This window comes from Phocoena sinus, chromosome 5, assembly GCF_008692025.1.
Source record: "Phocoena sinus isolate mPhoSin1 chromosome 5, mPhoSin1.pri, whole genome shotgun sequence".
Taxonomy (NCBI): domain Eukaryota; kingdom Metazoa; phylum Chordata; class Mammalia; order Artiodactyla; family Phocoenidae; genus Phocoena; species Phocoena sinus.
This window is the reverse complement of record NC_045767.1, coordinates 26,956,238-26,972,541: the sequence shown is the minus strand read 5'-3', so window position 1 is coordinate 26,972,541 and position 16,304 is coordinate 26,956,238. Positions and strand designations below refer to the sequence as shown.

Here is a 16,304-nt window from a genome sequence, read left to right as displayed (position 1 = left end):
TAGAAAAAAATTTAGCTATTTTATATAAAAATGTATCTTAAAGTACACTGAAAATAAAAATAATCTAAGAAAATTATTGTTATTATAGCTCTTTTAAAAAAAAGGCGTTTCATGCTCTTTACAAGTAGGCACTTGTCATCATTTGTCTTTGGTACCCTTCACAATCCTCATACTGCTAGATGTGTTTATCCACTCTCACTATCCCGACGTGTCTCCAAAATACGTATTCACATTCTGTAGAGTTCTATGTCGTATCCCACATATAAGTCAGATAAGATACGTGCAAATTAAAGTAATTAAGGTACTGAGTCAGAAAAGATACATGTTTGGCTAAGGCACGAGAGACTAGTGAGAAGTGAGCCTTACTCTGGTTGAGAGACCATGGGAGAAAGAACACCCTAGAAATGCTAAACCACAGTTAGGTGATGGAGTTTGCGCAGAGACTATCTTGCGTGTTCAGAAGACACTTTGAGCGCAGAATCTGACTATCTAGACTTCCTCTATATAAACAAGGACCCAAAACCAAGAGTCTAGCTGCAGTCAAGTACTGGTCTAGGAGGGATGGTCATAATGACTGCCAACCACTTCCATCCTGAAGAGGAATGTCCAAGTGGTTAGAGACTTACACTTTCTGGCAAAAAGTGAATGATCTGGGTTTTAGGCGGTGTTGTTTGCTATTTCTATTTTTATTTTGTCCATGGTCCCCCAAAAGAGATATTTTCCAATCTTTAAAAACAATTTCGTGTTCTCATATTCAACTAAATTTCTAATTTCTTCCAAGTTTTTTTCCTGTTTTCTCTATTCTTAAAGGAATCAATATTTCTCTAGTCACTCAAAACAGACACCTCAGAGGAACCTCCTTCTATACCACTCACCACAATATAACTGCTGCCCAAGATGGTCTGATTCTACCTTCACAATGTCGCCGGTATCTTTGCCCTTTCTGCCTCCTCTGCTCCCATTACCATAGTCTACGAACTCATTATGTCTTATACATAAATTAATTCAAAAGACTTTTAAATGCTTTTTCAACACCAGTTTCTCCTGACTCTGAACAATTATGCTTATTATTACCAAATTTGTGTTTCGGGGAAATTGATATAATCATGTGTGTCAACTAAATTAATCTTTAATAATTTCCTATTTCTACAGATTAGCGATAAAATTCCTTGACACAGAAAGTCAAGACTCTCCACTATTACTCCCAATCAAACTTGATGGCCAACACACAAATTATACTCCAATCACTCCAGATTTTCTATCATTCTTCAAGTGTGACAAGGGCGTTTATATCTGATCTTTCCTTTTGATGTTCTTTCCATAATGCTATTGAGTCCAGTCCATACTCCTTTATGGCAAAATTCTGTTCATTACCCAACGTATTTCAGTTAAACTTCTTGGTTTATTCCTTAGTGCTCTCATGGCACTCAGTAAGAGTTTCATTATAGTATGTAACCACCTTGTATTTTAGTTTCATACATCACAATCTGCCCTCCTAAACTGTAAACTCCTTGTGGTTAAGGACTATGTCTCCTTCATCTCCGTAGTCTTTCAGTATTTTAACTGCAACAGAGTTAGCACTGTTCAACTCAATCAGTGCTTAATGCTAATCATTGGAAATCACAGATCATATATATTTTATTTTGCTCATCTTGTTTCATTTTATGTGTATCCAGACTGGTATAACTTTTTAATTCTAAAATCAAATGTTGATGTAAAAAACTCATGTAATGATTAAGAAATTAGAAGAAAAAATAATGGATAGGAAGAAATTAAATCAGTATCTTTTAATAATATTTTTAAAGTTATTTTCAGAGCTAATCAAAATATAAAATACTGTTTCACCCCTTTGATTTTAAAGTAAGAGTTTTGCTCTTAATACAAAACACTGTTCTTTTTTGTTTTTTACAAGTAATCCAACCCAAATTCATCTGAATATTCAAAACCACTGATACTCAAGGGAATTATAATTGTGAATATCTCTACAGGGGAACTGTTTACATAATGTAAGATTCCAGTTAAATATTTGTAAGTACAATTATTCATTTTCTGAACAGAATGAATGAAAGACAAGATTTCCTATACATCAAAATAATGGATTCACAAAAATTACTGCCATCTTCTTTGGAGAGTAATTTTGTAGGCTATAGAAATTTTTCTTCTTATTCTAAGCCTTTGGTTAAAACTCTTACACAATATACCTGTTACTGAAGATTGAAAGTAATCTTTGAACAGTGAACTACTGAACTTCAATAGTGTGAACAAAATCCTACCAAATAATTTTTCTGTCATTTCATAGACAACATATTGTAAATGACCACTGAAATACAAAATGTGAAAAGATATTTTAACAGAAGAATTCAAGTCATATTACTGTATATATCTATTTCCTTTCCTTCAACACAGTCCATTAGCCTTTTGAACTAAATAATCAACAAAATTAACATATCAAACAGTACCCTGACACAGTCATCACTCCATGGCAAGTTCGTCAGAGATGAGGTTGTTTTTGTTAAGCAGATGCACTATAAATCAAATTCAAAGAGCAAACGCTTCTACCTTTGGAGCATTTTTAAAGAAAACAAATGCCTATTTTCAAACTTAAAAATAATGAGAATATAGCACTACCTTTCCTAAAGTGACAATTTTTCTATCAAACTAAACCACAGCAAGCATTATAAAATGCTAGAAATAAGTGTTATAATTGAACTCTAAATTGCACTTCCAAAAGTTATCTCCAAACTCTAAATTGGTATTCCTAAATATACCCTATTAAAATAAGTTATGAGCATTGGTTGTTTAAAATACACATGCCCACCTGAGGGTTCATCTGATCTTAGAATCCATCATCCCGTAAATGTCCTGTCCTGATTCTTTTTCTACAATTTAAAGGATAGCTTTTACATTTTGTCTTGTCGGGGCTTCCCTGGTGGCGCAGTGGTTAAGAATCCACCTGCCAATGCAGAACCCATGCGTTCGAGCCCTGGTCCAGGAAGACCCCACATGCTGCAGAGCAACTAAGCCTGTGCATCACAACTACTGAGCCTGCGCTCTAGAGCCCGCAAGCCACAACTACTGAAGCCCACGCTCCACAACAAGAGAAGCCACCAAAGTGAGAACCCTGCACACTACAACAAAGAGTAGCCCCCGCTCACCACAACTAGAGAAAGCCCGTGCACAGCAATGAAGACCCAACGCAGCCAAAAATAAATAAAATAAATTTATTTTTAAAAAAATTGAGTTTCATAGAAGGATCCTGATTAAAAACAAAACGAACAAGCAAAAAAAAAAAACTCCCCTTCATAAGAATAACAAGATCAGTAAACTAAGATTGCATTTTATCTTAAACCTGAGCAAGGAAAGCACTCTTTGAACTACAGTGGGTCATTATTGTATAATTTCTCTTTAGCCAATATTATGGGCTGAATTGTGTCCCTCCAAAATTCATGTTGAAATCCTAACTCCCAGTACCTCAGCGTGGGACTATATTTGGAGCTAGGGTCTTTAAAAGAGTAGTTAAGTTAAAATGAGGTCATTAGGATGGACCCTAATCCAATATGATTAGTGCCCTTACACGAAGAAGAAATTAAAAAAGAGACATCATACAGAAGGAAGACCATGTAAAAACACAAGGAAAAGATGGCCACCTACAAGACAAGGAGAGAGGTCTCAGAAGAAACCAACCCTCCCTACACCTTGACCTCAGACTTCTTGTTTCCAGAATTATGAGAAAATACATTTCTCTATTTAAGCTACCCAGTGTGTGGTACTTTGTTATGGCAGCCCTAGGAAAATAATACAGCCAACCAAGAAATGCCATAGACTTTTATCAGGGTAAAATACTTATAAAAAGGTACATTTACATTCCAGAGGTTGTTTTGTTTTCTCTCTAAACCAGAAGGCTCTTATTAGACAGCTGCTGGTTTGTTAATGCATCTGATTTACTTGTTAGTGTCTATTTAAGTAACCCACAAAATGCAGGATACTAAAAACTTCAAGGAAGGAATAGACACTGAATGGCCCTATACATAAAAATAGAGAAATATAAACCTTCTCAGTGAATGATTTTTCTAGTTCTACTGCATGATTACTCCCTCTCTCATACCGTGCATGTCAGAAATACTTTGGCTGACGGTAGAACTGACAGAGGTGGGACGGTAACATTTTTTGAAAATAAAACTATTGTCACAGAATATAGCTTCTTCTTTCCTTTGTTTCTTTCTTGCATTTGTTTTATGTTCATCAATATTTTTCAGTTTTGAACATTATCATGCCATTATATTCATGAGGGATAATATTCTAAAACAATTTTACTAGTTTCTTGAATAGTATCAGTGATTATGAGGTAAACATTTTACAGGACAGGTGAAAAGTAACTTAGGTGACTAATATAATGGCCTAAGTTCTGTTCCTCTGTACTTCAGTAGCAGCAGCTGAACAATCCTTAAAGATACATAAAACCACTATTCAACTAGTAATAGCTCATATTATTTTTAAAGTGTTTGTATGAAAGAACTGCTACCTTCTGAAAAACTTTTTAAAAACTTTGAAGAAACAAATGTAACAAGATCAAAAGTTAGGAACCTATTTGTTAATTGCAAATATTCTAGTTTATTAAATTAATATTTTTTAAATTACGGTAAAATTACATGATGCAAAATTTTAGTTAATATTTAAAATATACTGAAAACATTTCCTTACCAATATTGGGGTGCTTCAAAAGACGGCAGATTCTAGCTTCCCTTTCCAGTTTCTGATGATCTATTAAAAAAAAATAGAAAAATAAATCACAGCATTTAGCAAAAGAGATTAAATGACAATAAACAGCATATCAAAATGACATAAAGCCTTCACATTTACTTGTCCTTTGGTTTTTTTTTTTTTTTTTTAAAGTCATCATTTGAATTTGGAATTAGGTGAACACAATAGTTCAACAATATAATTATTTTTTATTGGCTTGAAGCTTGATAGAATGAGGTATAAAACAAAGCTGAATTTAGACTTTTGCTGGGGAAAACAGTAAAAATGGCACAAAACAATAGTATTCTTTCTTATCCCTACCCTAGGTATATACTGTTACAACAACTTAAATATGCCAATATAGACATACACATTTAAGCAAAGGATACCTATCTGGCAAGTGGAATGCCAATGGAACCAGTGCTAAATAGGGTTAATCCCAGTTTATCCCTAACAACAAAGTGTTCCCTGTCCGGTCATATTTTCTATCAAATACTCTTCCCACAATTTTTAATCCAACTTCCTAGACGCATGATGCTTTTCCATATACCAAGAACTCCCCAAACACCAAACTGCTTGCTCATCTCCACCCTGCTCTGTTTCCCTAACTATTTCCTTGAAGGCGCACAGACTACTGTAAACTTGCATTTAAAAAACCATCTGATACTCTTCTTGGTTTCTTTGTAGTAGTTCATATGCACATAATTATAACCAAAATCACTAGCCAAAACACAAAATAAATGGCAAAGAGAGGCAAGAACACCACAGAAATATATGTTGCCAATAAGAACAGTACTGTAGAGTGTGGTCCTTATTGAAAGCCTTTACATAGAGGAAATGATTTAAACCTTACAATAGCCCTCTAAGATAGGCAATGTTATTATCCCTACTTTACAAGTGCAAAAACTAAGGCAGAGAGGTTAGGATTATAATATTCGTAAGTGGCATCTACCAAATCTGCTCTCATTAACTAGTGTCATAAAACAGCCTTAAGAGAATGAGGGGGGCACCTACCTAACCACCCACACAGTTTATGCCAATGGTCCTCAAACTCTGTGGTCTCAGAACCCCTTAACACTCTTAAAAATTATCAAGGACCCCCCCCCCAAAGCTTTTGCTTATGTGGATTAGATCTATTAATGTTTACTTTACTTTATTAGAAATAAAATCAAGGCAAACTTTAAACATATATTCATAAATTCACTTAAAAACAATAATGAAGCCATTACATTAACATAAGTGACTGCATTTAACTTTTAAACTTTTATTTGGAAATAACTGATACTTACAGAAAATTTAAAGAATAAGAATAGTACAACATGCACCCCAATATTCATTGCAGCACTATTTACAATAGCCAGGACATGGAAGCAAACTAAATGTCCATCAACAGAGGAATGGATAAAGAAAATGTGGCACATGTATGCAATGGAATATTACTCAGCCATAAAAAGGAATGAAACTGGGTCATTTGTAGAGATGTGGATGTACCTAGAGAGTGTCATACAGAGTGTAGAGTGTGTCATACAGAGTGAAGTTAAGTCAGAAAGAGAAAGACAAATATCATCTATTAACGCATATATGTGGAATCTAGAAAAATGGTATAGATGACCTTATTTGCAAAGCAGAAATAGAGACACAGATGTAGAGAACAAATGTATGGATACCAAGGGGGGGGGAGGAATTGGGAGATTGGGATAGACACATATACATTATTGATACTATGTATAAAATAGGTAACTAATGAGAACATACTGTACAGCACAGGGAACTCTACTTAACGCACTGTGGTGACCTAAATGGGAAGGAAATCCATAAAAGAGGGGATATATATATATGTATAACTGATTCATTTTGCTGTACAGTAGAAAGCAACACAACATTGTAAAGCGACTATACTCAAATAAAAATTAATTTTAAAAAAAGCATAGTACAAAAAACACCTGTGTACTGTTTATTCAGACATATTAACATTTTACCCATTTTCTACATCATTTACACTCTCCCTCCCTGTATATGTTCGTGTATATGTATATATATATTTATCTAATTGACACACGTATATATAAATATAAATATTTATATTTATACCCAAAATAATTTTTAATGAACCAGTTGAAGGCAAGTTATGAACATCAAGGTCCTTTACCCCTAAAATTTCAGTGTGTATTACTAAGAATTGTGATATTCTCTTACAATCATAGTACAGTTATCAACTTCAGCAAATTTAACATTAAGACAATAAGTTACCATCAACACTCCAATTTTCTCAATTTAACCAGGTGATGACCTTTATAGCATTTTTCTCCTTTTAATGCAGGATCCAGTCTAGGGTCAGATACAGCATTTAGCTGTCATTTCTCTTTAGCTCCTTTAATCTGGAATATTTCCACAGTTTCCCTTTGCCTTTTATGACCTGACATTTTTGAAGAATACCATCATGTCTATTTTTTTTAAGAGAATATTTCTCATTTTGGTGTTGTCAAATGTTTACTCATGATTTGATTGAGGCTATGTGTTTGCAGCTACAACATATGTTCTCAACTATGTGTTCTCAGCTAGAACATTATCCTTCTAGGCTATCACATCTGGAGATACACATTGTCCAACTGCTCCTCAAAAGTGACGATAGGGCTTCCCTGGTGGCGCAGTGGTTGAGAGTCCGCCTGCCGATGCAGGGGACACGGGTTCGTGCCCCAGTCTGGGAAGATCCCACGTGCCGCGGAGCGGCTGGGCCCGTGAGCCATGGCCGCTGAGCCTGCGCGTCCGGAGCCTGTCCTCCGCAACGGGAGAGGCCACAACAGTGAGAGGCCCGCGTAACGCATAAAAAAAAAAAAAAAAAAAAAAAAAAAAAAAAAAAAGTGACGATAACTTGGATCACAGGTCAAGGTGCTGTTGAATTTCTTTGCTAAATAATTATCTTTTTAATTTTCCTTTATAACTAACAAGTATGTGGGAAGACATTTTAAGACCATGAAAACATCCTGCTCTTCATAAAAATTTCCCCCTAGATTTAGCATCAGTGATGATTCTTGCCTGAACCCGTCTTTACTATGATGGCAGCAAAATGCTGATTTTCCAGCACAGTAACGTATTTTTCATGAAAAATACTATATTCCCCTCTCCCCTCCAAAAAAAGTGAGAAGAGTGGCACTGTTAAATTTTTCCAGTCTCTTTGATGTCTGGTTTAACAGACAACATCTGTATTCCCATGTCTGCTTCCATATTCAATATGCTGCAATATGTTGTGTGTATGAAGAGAATCTGACTCACAAGGTTATATAGCTGGACAAAGAAGAAGTGTCGTAATAGCTTTTTCAGATAATTGTGGATGTTATTCTTTAATGTTATACCCAAACTCCATGAATGGTAGTTTCTTAAAGGTTAGTTGCAATGTGAAACCTGAAACCTTATCAATAAACTTTATGAATCATATCAATGAAGTTATAAACTTTAAATCAAATTTATTTTCAACACTGGATATTGTCCAATATAATAAAATTTTACCCTGCTACATTAAAATCCATTGTTCTTTCTTGCACTTTGAGTCTTTTACTCAGGCATAGTTTTAAAATATGATGCACTGGTCATCTGGAAAATATTGGTTCAGTATGTTATATAGTTTTTGCTGACACATTTCATTACACACTATCAGAAAAGTAACAACTGTTAATATCACCATTAATCTCATCAGAAAATTCTTTAAATTTGGGAATGAGTGTAGTTCTCACGGGCAGATACAAGTTTTCCAAAATTTTAATTTTTATTTGAAAGCTTGAACTGTGTTATTGGCAATAAATGCTATCCGTTGTTTTCCTTAAAGTGATAGGCTCACTTTGTTCATTTTGGAGAAAATGTCTGTCGAAAACCTAAATCTGAATAATCATAGCTAGCTGTTCAGTTGTTATTTCAAATAAAAATGGTGTTCCATGAAGAAACAGCTAATTCAGCTCCCAACTCAAACAACTATGCAGGGGTTTTTCCTTGAGGTAATCTTTGTACTTCAATATGGAATAGAGGTGCTTTATGCATTCTTCCCACTGAGTCATGCAGAATGTTCCAGAGATGTGTGATGGAAGGTCAAGAATTAATAACAGTAATAATTTTAATTGGTTCATCAAGGGCAATTTTAAGTGAAATGAAGTGTGGTTTTTTTGGTCTATGAGTGCATGTTGTTGAAAAATAAGAGTTCAATAGTATAGTTTGATGTCACTGCCTTGATTCATGCAAAGGCCTCGGCAATTTTATGCACTATTTCTTTTGTGTAATATGTATACATGTCAACGCATACCAAAAAAAGGGCAGATAATGTCTTAGTTTTATTATGAAAATAGTTTTGACCTTGTAGATCCCCTAAGAGGGTTTTGGGGACTCCTGGGTCTGTGGGCCACACTTTGAGAACCACTGGTATACATTATAAAGAACTATTTCTTAATAATACATATTTTTTTGACAATTTAGGAAAATATTTTAAACATATACAGTGTTATAGATAGCTCAAAAAGAAATAGTGTTTTAAAGAATCAGCATAGCGTTGGATAGGATCTAACGGTATATCCATTATACCTGGATTACCAAATATAAAGACAGATATTCTCTGGCCTTACCATCTAGAACTACAAGTACTTCAAATAAATATAAATTCTTCAAACCCCCTATCGTTTTAACAGTCTTCACTCTTTTTTTTTTTTAAGAAGTCAAATATTTTAATGGTATCCATGTTTGTTAAATCATTGAGAGTCAGACCCTTTCCTTCCACAGTCTGCAAAATATTTTGGAATGACCTCAAATTTCACGGAAGGAAAGCCCTTACAGCTTCCTCATGAGGGCGTGAATTCTTTAAGGGTGGGTGCTGTGTCTTACTCCCTCTGGGATCCCCAAAGCTTATTCTTTTTTTTTGAAAACGTTTTTTATTTTTATTTTTTTAAATAGATCTTTATTGGAGTATAATTGCTTCACAATACTGTGTCAGTTTCTGTTGTACAACAAAGTGAATCAGCCATATGCATACATGTATCCCCTCCCTCTTGAGCCTCCCTCCCACCCTCCCTATCCCACCTCTCTAGGTCATCGCAAACCACCAAGGTGATCTCCCTGTGCTATGCCGCTGCTTCCCACTAGCTAACAATTTTACATTTGGTAGTGTATATATGTCAATGCTACTCTCACTTCACCCCAGCTTCCAGTTTCCCCTCCCCGTCCTCCAGTCCATTCTCTATGTCTACGCCTTTATTCCTGCCCTGCCAACAGTCTTCATTCTTAAGACAAGCTACTTCTAGAATATTGTTATTTAGAAATATACAAATAAACACAAAACGTTAAACCAGATCTAACACCATCTTAAATACTGTAAAGTAGCCTATGTAAGGCATATGAAAAATACATGCTTAGAGGAATTATAATTTTGTTATGGAGACAGGAAAATGCAAATATATATGCTAAACCATGTGAGCTATACATCATCTTATACATATATAATCATGTGAAAAATAAAGAAAAACAAGGTAGCAAAAGACCTTTGGACAATAAGTGAGTGGTATAGTGTCTTAGCTAAAGAGATAAACATAATTATAGAATTTTATATAGCCTATTCTTATGGACTGACTGTGTCTCTGTAAAACTCATATGCTGAACTAACCCCCAGTACCCCAGAATGAGACTGTATTTGGAGATAGGGTCTTTAAAGGGGGTAATTAAGTTAGAATGAGGTCATTAAGTTAGGCCCTGATGCCATACGACTGGTGTCCTTAAAAGAAACAGAGTTAAAGAGTTTAGGACACTGACATGCCAAGAGGGAAGACCATGTGAAGACACAGGGAGAAGACGGCCATCTACAAGCCAAACAGGGAGGCCTCAGAAGAAACCAACCCTGCCAACACCTGATCTTGGATTTCTAGCCTCCATAATATGAAAAAATAAATTTCTGTCATTCAAGCCACCTCATCTGTGGCACTTTGTTATGGCAGCCTCTAGCTAACTAATAGACCTAAGTATTAGTTTTCTATCGCTGTACTAAAAATTACTACAAACTTAGAAGCTTAAAACAATAAGTATTTTTAACCTTGCGTTTTCTGTGTGTCAGGAACCTGGGCATATTTTAACTGAGCCCTTTGCTTTAGGGTCTCTCACAAGGCTGCAGTGAAGGTGTCAGCCAGGGTTGGGGTCTCATCGAAAGTCTTAACTGGGCAGGATCTGCTTCTGAGCCCACATAGTTGGAGGCAGTATTTAGTTCCTCAAGAGTTGTTGAGCTGAGGGTCTTAGTTCCTGGCTGGCCGCTGGCTGCCCTCACTTCCTTGCCACATGCCAACATGGAAACTTGCTTCAATCGAAGCCAACAAGGGAAAGAGAGGGTCTGCTAGCAAAAGGCAAGGCCCTATCTCATCTAGCCCAACCCCAGGAAGTGACGGATATCACACTTGCCATATGTGCTTGGTTAGAAGCGAGTCACTAAGCTGGCCCACTTTTAAGGGGAAGTAATTCCAGAAGGGCTGGGATAGCAGGAAGCAAGGACCATCGGGGCCACCTTAGAGGGTGTGTGCCCCATCTGACTACGAGGACTGGGGTTCTCATGAGCTTCTCTCTGATACCCAGCTTCACTTAGACTTTCTTCCATACAATCGCACCACTTAGTGATCTCCTATGAAACATAAGGCATTCTGCACTCATCCATCAGGGCATGTTGTGACATCTCAAACATGATGACAGAACTAAAGTTTTCATTAAATGGAAATGCATATTGCTCCATGTGCTTCACATTCAACATCAAGTTCACGACTTTGGAGGGAGTAGGTAGGTGAGGAGGAGTGATGAAGTGCCTATTATTACCAAAGCGCACTTCTGTATTTATCCTGCTAAAGAGAAAGATTAGTTTTACATTTAAAATTTCCTCTACTTTTAATTCAGTGGGCAAAAAAAAATCATACACCCTACCTCATCATTCCCAGCACTTACAGCTACAATGGTAAGAGGCAAAGACAGATTACAAAAGGCAAGAAAGACATCCATAATACTGTGTATCACCATTTGAAGATTTTCTTTTATTATCCACACCCCCTATAGCTAGTGTAGAAACAGCTTCATTTATAATTTAATATTTATTAAAGCACTCAACCTATAATAGTTTGGCTTTATTCTTCCTCTGAAGCTCAAGTTCACAATGTTATATGAATAAAACTATAACTCGTCAAGCTGCAATCTTGTCAGGCCTGATAAGGTACATGCTGTTAGCAATATATGGTTGAAGACTTACCGTATCAAAATGCCTTAAGGAAAATATACTATTGTTCAGTTTTGACAAAGAATCAGTGGGGAATAGTATTACCCAGTACAGAGAGCTCCAGATTTTAAAAAAGTTTCTGAGAATTTTGAGAAAATGTTATTTCTTTCCAGCTTTAAGGTACTTTTTGATACTTAATAAGGTATTTTATTTCAAGTGAGGTAAAAAAATGTGAATTTGGACCTAATAAAATAAATCCTTCACTCCTGTTCCAAGTCAAATTTTAATCTTTATGCAAAATAACTCTGATCACAAGTGACATTAAAGTGCTAGCCTTGAATCACCTTCGAAAAGCAATGAGTATCATTAAAGCTACGTAAAGCAACAACTTATTTATCTGGCAGCCTCAAGGAATGAGCTTTTATCAGTAAGTAAATTTGAAAAGTAACTACCCCCCCCCAAATGATAAAGCTTTAAAATGTTAACCTCTTGAGTGTGTGTGTGTGTTGGGGGGGGCGATCTAACAGTCATTGCTTTCTTACATAAATGACATATAATTTAATGTTTTTGACATGATAGGGTCATCATTATTAGCTTCCATTATTACTCTGCAGTATTTCAGTGAAGCCCTCAGATGCTGCTGAGGTGTGAAAGCCCACAGGTCGCTGCCTGTGTCTCAATCTGCCCCTGTTCCCACGTGTGGAATGACCTTGCCAGCACAGGCAATGCCGATGGATGGTTTGGGCAGGGGAGGGGTTTGGCCTTCCGTCATAATTGGTCACTTACCACCTACCTCTCCCTCCACAACAACAACAACACACACACACACACACACACGCACACGCACATTCACACAAACGTGTAAACATACAGCCTAAGGAAGACATGGGTTTGCTACACTCATGAGGGTTTAACTCTTCTAGCTCCCCCTTCCTACAAACATCCCCACCCCTAAAATCATCTTATATAGAAATTATGGAGGAGTCACCTCTGAGGCCCATAAAAATGGAAAGTTTAAAATCCAATTCCATCATTACTTTTTGTTCTGCTGGCCTTTGGGCTTCCCAGCTTAAGCTGCTGCCTTCCCTGCTCCTATCTTCTTGGCTTTTCCCTGGCCCAATGCTCCAGTTTGAGGTCAATGCCTCAGATCTACCTATTTGAATCCTGCTTCTCTCTCTTCTGCACTACAACCAGCCCAACTTGATTCTCAACCTTTTTCCACATTTGTTCGGTTTCTAGGCAACCACAGTCTCAAGTAAGAGACTCTCCTGTTCCCCCTCTAAAACCAAACCTGGCTGGTTATCCATTCTCAGAAGAGGGAAGATTCAACAACACGGATATAAGCCGCTGCACGTTTTGTATTGCTGCAACTGTTTATTATACCTTTTCTATTTCTTCACACTTTTTTGCTGCCATCTCTTATTGCTTTGAGTTTCTCCAACAAGGATATAAAAATATAAAACCACCACAAATAACCTGGCAGTGAGTACCTGAAGAGATCTTCTCTGAATAAAAGGTACAATCTTTAGTATATGGATTCTGGAGCACTATAATATGGATACTTAGATAGAAGTCGTATTCCTGGAGGTCTTGGGATTACATTCTGAATACATTTTTCTTGTTAGAGAAATCACTTCTAGCTAAATGAGGCCTTCCTCTGGTAGGAATATAAATTCTGTCCACTTAAGTAGGTCATATTTAAAACCACATTGTAAGTTAAAAGGAACTATTTAAAGGTTCACTTCATTATAAAACCTGAGCGTGGTGTATATGGATTTAAAGCTGTCATATTCATTTAACAAAAGGTTTTTTAAATTCATAATTAAATATTATACTTTCATGTTACCCACTTATTTTGAACTATGTTTAATCCATACCATAAAATTGATTTTTTAAACTATGTATTTGACCTAGATTCTTTCTGACATCAGGTATTGGTCACTTCCCATCACTTCTGCTGCCCACTAATATCCTGGAGGGAGAGGAAGATCTCAGGTTTCAGAGCAGAGCAGACAAGAATTGCTATCTGGTTGCCAAAGTTCCCTGGCCTCTCAAAATATTCTTCTATCAAATGGGCATAAAATATCTAGCATCAAGCACTGTATTTGGAACAAAGTAGGAAATCAATAAATCACAGTATCATCATTATTATTATTAAAAATATGTCCAACTTTAAAAGAACTAGATTCCTAAAAGATACATTAAAAAGTATATTAATTCCATCAAATGTTATTCATTTTACATGAACGCATATACTATGAAAATAGATTTTCCATAAAATCATTTGATTATGCTATTCAGGCCAACTGAAATAGTGGAAGAATCACTGATATCAGTGGTCAGAAAGAGACAAAATCAATACAGTAAAATATGGACAAAAACTTATAGTTATTCAGTTTTATGGTATACTCTAAATAGCTCAAAAATAAACAAGAATACAGGAAACATTTTTTATTTGCCTAAGTGTAAAACTTTTAAACAAATCAAGTTAACCAGTTACATACAAACTCATGATACTCTTTCATTAATCCATTTCACACAACCAAAATAAATGCTGTTCTGATAAATAATTTATCATATTATATCGTTTCAGAGGGAGCTGGTAGATAATATATTTAGACTATTTCCTAGATCTGTAAAGGAATAGTGAAATCTGATGGCACCATTCTTACACTGTCCTACAGGAGAAATATTTTCCCTCTTCCACCACAATAATGGTATTCGTTCAAAGACATGACATTGTATCTATGAAAATAATGCTTTAAACAAAATTATTCAAATGTAAGACAAAATCCCTATCTTATAAGGCTCCTGTTCAGCAGCAATTTAAACAAGAATACAATGTTATAGATCTTTTAAAACTGCAAATAGTAAGCAGTAATTTATATTAAATACTTTCATATAAAAGTTTAATATCTGATTATATAGAATATCTACACAGCTACCAAAAATGTAGTGAGGAGATGGGAACACTCCATTCAGACCTAACAGAAGTCTTAGGACAGTCTCTTAGTAAGCCTCTCACTAGTTCTAGGTGATGGGCTGAGGAACTTGAATTGAACTGTTAACCTTTGGGAGGGGAAGCAGGAACTTAACTGTGTAGACGAGACACAGGGCACAAAGCACTGAATATGAGACTGTTGCTGGAGTGTAGATTTCCTCTGGATGATAAAGGGGAGTGGGCAGGAAGCCCTGCTGATGCCCCTTGTAGCACTCGATGACCTTAGCCAGATCTCCCCCTAGGTTCACAGCCTCTGATGGCATTGCTGTCTCCCTCTCGAGGGGTACCTCTGCCCGCCTGTGTATCTACCACTCTGCTGACGTGGAGATATCACATACTGCACGTTCTAGGGCATGGAACTAGTATTGCGAGGGTCACCAGAGGAACCCACCAGGAGAAGCAAACCAGAAGTCTAGGAACAAAAGGGTGGTATCCAGAACAGGCAGACAGCCAGGAAAAGTCCCCACAGCAGGCCACAGTCAAGACTGGTCCACTGGAGGAGAGCAAAACTTACCAAGATGACATTTAGGACACAAGGTGTCAGACAGAGTTCGCACACAACAGGTGACTGTCTGTCAATAGCACCATTTTAAACTACTATGTCTTAAGTGATTGTTAATATAGCAATAAAAAACAAATCCCTACAGAAACAAGTTATGAGGGTATCAGTCGATGCATATTAAGAATTAAAGATATTTCCATGTATCTATACATCAATAATTTAATTGTACATCAATAATTTAATCCATACAAATTTTTAAAGAATTTTCTAAGTATACTCCTGTAAAGAGTATAATTTTAATTGTACATCAAAAATTTAATCCAGGACTTCCCTGGTGGTGCAGTGGTTAAGAATCCACCTGCCAAAGCAGAGGACATGGGTTCAATCCCTGGTCCGGGAAGATCCCACATGCCACAGAGCAACTAAGCCCGTGTGCCACAACTACTGAGCCTGCGCTCTAGAGCCTGCGAGCCACAACTACCGAGCCCACGTACCACAACTGCTGAAGCCCGTGTGCCTTGAGCCTGTGCTCCGCAGCAAGAGAAGCCACAGCAATCAGAAGCCCGTGCACCACAATGAAGAATAGCCCCCGCTTGTTGCAACTAGAGAAAGCCCATGCGCAGCAACGAAGATCCAATGCAGCCATAAATAAATTTTTAAAAGTCTTAAAATAATAATAATTTAATCCATACACATTTTTAAAAATATTCTAATTATACTCCTGTAAAGAGGCAATGAGATAAATTTTGTATAATATGTTATTCTGCCCTCAGTCTCCACAATTTGGTCTATACCATAGCACTCTCCCCAGGTGTAATTTTACTTGTTTTGGAAGGATTTGCTGC

At 36.4% G+C, this 16,304-nt stretch overlaps 1 protein-coding gene across 10 annotated transcripts in view; it reads right to left on the bottom strand.

Annotated features, from left to right (window-relative positions):
- CAMK2D (calcium/calmodulin dependent protein kinase II delta) overlaps positions 1–16,304 on the bottom strand; it is a 468,012-nt gene that overhangs the window by 187,952 nt on the left and 263,756 nt on the right. For all 10 annotated transcript variants that reach the window (XM_032632322.1, XM_032632321.1, XM_032632323.1 and 7 more), the window contains one exon: positions 4,702–4,761. In XM_032632322.1, coding sequence (XP_032488213.1) covers positions 4,702–4,761 — 60 coding nt within the window. The remainder of the gene's footprint in view (positions 1–4,701; positions 4,762–16,304) is intronic.